This window comes from Elephantulus edwardii, unplaced genomic scaffold, assembly GCF_000299155.1.
Source record: "Elephantulus edwardii isolate Elephantulus edwardi_28Jun2011 unplaced genomic scaffold, EleEdw1.0 scaffold00122, whole genome shotgun sequence".
Classification (NCBI taxonomy): Eukaryota; Metazoa; Chordata; class Mammalia; order Macroscelidea; family Macroscelididae; genus Elephantulus; species Elephantulus edwardii.
This window is the reverse complement of record NW_006399872.1, coordinates 983,810-988,587: the sequence shown is the minus strand read 5'-3', so window position 1 is coordinate 988,587 and position 4,778 is coordinate 983,810. Positions and strand designations below refer to the sequence as shown.

Genomic DNA, 4,778 nt, shown 5'->3' with positions numbered 1-4,778 from the left:
AATTCAAAATTTTATGCTGAGTGTTTTTAAAATACAATAAAATTTAAAACTCAAACCCCAAAATGATGATGATAATAATAAAAACATAAATGGAGATAAATAGACAGATTCTAATATAAGATAAGATTAGTTATTTTCAGGGGTCATTGAGTTGAGTATGACCCACAGCAACCGTAGGAACAAGAGTTCTAAACCCCGAGACATCTTCAAAATCTCTGATGTACTGGAGTCCGTTGCTGCAATTACTTTGTCAACCGATCTGAATTAATGTCTTCCTCTCTTTTGTGAGTCCTCCACCTTTTCAAGCATGATGTCTCTTTCCAAGGAATTGCCTCTTACTAGTAACCCACTTCCTAAATAACATGCCTCTGGAAACACTATGAACTTTGATAAATGTCTATAGTTGTAGAGGGACGTCAGGCCTTTTGATCATAGGGTCACTGTGAGTTGTGCTCAACTCAAAGACAATGAACAATAACAAGTATCATACCCAAATTATGTGAAATGTTTGACACATGAGGACAAAGGAAGTTTTCATTTAGTCATGCGGGGACTTACCAAATGTTTATTGAGAGGCTATTTGTGCTAGATATAGTGCTGTTATTAGATGCTATCCAAATAAACACTTTTATTTGTAAAACTCATTATTAATATTTTAAGTAATACTTTTAGATAATTTTAATATTTGGTACTTGAACCCATCTCCTTATCTTTGAGCAATCAATAAAAAATGTTTCCCTTTCAGAGAATGTCAAGAATACCTATAGTTTCCAGAACTGTTGATGTCCCTTCAATTCCTTCTTTTAGCCTTGCATATGGCTACCATATTAATGAGGATGACACAATTATAAAGCGTTTTCCACCTTCACATGACAACACATTAGGTCCAGCTTACTACAAACCTCAATATGTAAGTATAATGTACTTTATAATTACAAGAGTATTTATGATTATACCTGTTTAGTTAATATAATACTTAATTCTATAATAAATACCACATTCAACCCACTGCAGATGTATCATTGTCAACATATTTTTCCTTTCTGTACATTTGCTTTTTTGGAAAAGTCTTTGGATGTACTTAATTGTTTAATTTTTAGGAGGTCCTATTTGCTGAGGAAGACAAAGGAAAGTATTATAGTGTAATGCACAATGAGCTGGAGTCAGACAAAAAAGGGGAAAACTCACTTGGTATATTTTAGGCTGAAATAACAGGAAAAGAAACTAAAAATTTGAGAAATACTATGAGCAAAATTTTGAATGATCCAGGAAATATTAAAAGAAGATGAAAAGGAAACAGTCACTATACTATGATTTTCTTCCTTCTACCAACAAGAATTGTTGATTGTTATATAGCATTGGGGTGCAATTAATCCATAGCTGACTCTACAGTGAGTTTTCAGAGACAATAAATTACGTGGGAGGAGACTGACCAGATTTGTTTTGTTGAGCGTCCCATGAATTTGAACTGTGTGCCTTTGGGTTGCAGCTCCTTACCACTAGGCCACCAGAGCTCCTTAGTAGGTGCTGAAATATTTCTGAGAGTACAATATGAGCAAGAGCCAATGATAGTAAAGGAATAAGTTCAAGCCTCACTGAAGGCATTGGCAAATATAAGGCCACAGGAATCGATGTCAACCAATTAATACTAGTCCATCCAAGAAATATGGAGGCTGTTGGCCTGGCCAACTGATTAGAAGAGATCCATATTTGTTCCCATTCCCAAGAAAGGTGATACAACACTGTAGAAATTATCAAACAATATCATTAATATCACAAGCAAGCAAAATGTTGCTGAAGATGATTCAAAAGAGACTAGAACTGTACATTGCTAGAGAAATGCCAGCAGTTCAAACTGAGTATAAAAGCATCTGTGACACCAGGGATATCCTTGTTGATGACAGATGGATCTTGGTTGAAAGCAGAGAATATAAGAGGATATCTAATTGTGTTTTATTGACATTGCAAAGGGTTTTGACTGTATGCAAAATGACACATTATGGCTGAAAATGAGAAGAATGGTAATCCTAGAACACATGCTTGTGTTCATGAGAAATCTGTACCTAAATCAAGAAACTATAGTGAATGGATCAAGGAAGCACTGCATGGTTTAAAATCAGAAAGGATGTGCATCAGGGATATATCCATTCTCTATACCTATTCAATATATGTGTGGAAAATATAATTCAAGAAGGTGGACTGTGTGAAGAAGAATATGACATTAAGATTGGAGAAGATCCATCAACAATTTATATTATGCAAGAGGACTTGAAACACTTGATACCAAGGATCAAAGACTATAGTCTTTAATATGGGTTATATACATCTCAACATTAAAAACATAAAGATCCTCTTCACTAGGTCAACAGACAACATCATGATACAAAAACGATTGAGGTTAGAAAAGAATACTAAATGCACCATGGATTGCAAAGAGGACAAATAAATTTATCTTAGAAAAAGTGTATCCGCGGATAGTGAAACTTCATCTCACATACTTTAGGCATCTGTCTTTGGAAAAGGATATAATGCTTAGAAAAATGGAGAACACTTTAAATGAGATAGATTGTCACAAATGTCTATAACAATGGGCTTGAGTAAGTCAGAGATGGTCAGGATGACACAAGATAGTGGAAGATTTGTATCTTTTTTTTATAGTTACTGTGAGTCATAGGCTACTTAATAGTACTTAACAAAAACAACAACAGCATATACATGTGAAAATTGGACAGTGAATAAAAAATACTGAAGAACAATTTTTGAGATTGAATTATGATGTTGATGAAGAATATTGCATAGCTCTGTCTCATGTACTTTAGGCATATGGCCAAGACTCTTTGAGGCCAGGATAAGGATATCATGCTCAGAAGGGTGGAGGGACGGCTCAGAGCAGGAAGACCACCATGAGATGGTTTGACACAGTTACGGTGGTAACAAGTAGAAGTGTGTTGGAATCAGTGAGACTGGCTTAAGATAGCGCAGCTTCATAGCTGCTGTACTTAGGGCCACTATAGGTCGCAGGTGATGTGGTGGCACATAAGAACAACAACGACATGGTCTACCAAAAAAAGAAACTAAATCTGTTTTGGAAAAAGTGGAACTAGAATATTCCTTAGAAACTATGTTGGGAGATATTGTCTCATGTACTTCATGAATATTATCAGCCAGAGTCAGCCTTAGGAGAATGAGATCATGCTTAGAAAATAGGGGGCCGAAGAAAAAGAGGTAGATACTCAAGACTGACAGCATGACTACAACAATGGGTTTAAGCACAGCAGAGACTGTGAGGACTGTGTAAGACTGCACAGTGTTGTCTTCTGTCACACATAAAGTTGCTCTGTTATTGTTGTGTATCATTTAGTCGGAACTGACTCATAGCTGACTCTCCAGCACATTTTCAGAGATAGTAAATCCTGGAAGAGATTGCCTTCTGCCCTCCACAAAGCAACTGGTGGATTTGAGCCATGTGCCTTTGGGAGCTCTCGTGGCTTTCTGGTAAGAAGCTGTACTGAAATCCCAAAGACACGGGGTTCAAATCCACTAAGGTACAATACATGAACTCTGTAGGACATTATGCTGAGTAAAATATCTCAGCCACAAAAGGACAAATAATTGTATAGCATCACTGTTAGAAAGCAGGTCTGATAGGGATGTTTGGAGGAGAATAATATTAAGAGTGTATAGATAATGAACATTGTATTGAAACAAATGAAGAAGGAAAGAACTGTTTAAAAGGAATATATGATTACGCATTATACATATGACAACAGCCCAGAATAAGAGGTATATTGCAAAGAGGACTTGGGGGGTGGAGGAAATTGTGCAACAATGAATGAATGAAAATCTAACTTTAATGTAAACTTTTGTTAAAATCCCAATTAAAATAAAAAAAAAATATTAAAATAACCGGTAACCACCAAATCTCCGAAGGATACCCAGTTTCCTCCTGTGTGATTAATTTCCTCTGAAATACACTAGGGGTCAGCTGTAGGTCATTTCTGACTCAGTGGCACACAACAACCATAAAAACAGGCCCCCAGAACTCCCTTATGGTTTCTGTGAGTGGGAGAAAATTTGATCACACCTAATGATAAAAAACATGCTTGTGTCTATTTTTTCCTTAATTGATCTTTATAGTTTTAGGTTTAACAGATTTATCTTTTATCTATCTTTATATTTTGTACATTGCATATAAAATCTTATTTTATTTTTCTTGTTCTTTCACTTTTCATTATTATAGTACCGTTTATAATTTCTATTAAGAAATATAGAAAGAAACTTGATATATAACCACATAATTAACAAAATGACTAACAATCCTGTTAAATAAGAAAAATTGAGATAAATTTGCTCTTGATGCAAATTTCAAACTATGTGAATGACAAAACTTGTTTAACAGTTGTATGATATCCTTGGAGAAAATGTTTAGTTTAATATATTGGAATTAGTTTTATAAATTAGATTTGGGTTAATATATTAGAATTAGAGTTTTTTTTACAGTAATCATAGATCTTTGGTGTTGACTTACACAATTCTCTGATTATTCTAAGAAAGTACTTTTTCTTTAGAATTATACTTTTTGCATACACATTTCTTTGCTTCATAATAATATATCATCTTTTTGAAAACTAGAATAATGCCTCTAAGATTTCTAGATATACAAAACCATTTCACATATGAATAAGTGTTACTTTGGAATATTAAATTTTATTTCTTTCTAGCTTAATTCAAAGCATATATAACAAGAAGAAAATGTATTTTGTAATTTTAATATATAC

The 4,778-nt window shown here is 34.1% G+C and overlaps 1 protein-coding gene across 1 annotated transcript in view; it reads left to right on the top strand.

The window, feature by feature from the left end:
• Positions 1-4,778, top strand: part of STPG2 (sperm-tail PG-rich repeat containing 2) — a 555,694-nt gene that overhangs the window by 41,163 nt on the left and 509,753 nt on the right. Inside the window, exon 3 of the mRNA XM_006893099.1 lies at positions 746-910. Within this exon, the coding sequence (XP_006893161.1) occupies positions 746-910 (165 nt within the window). The remainder of the gene's footprint in view (positions 1-745; positions 911-4,778) is intronic.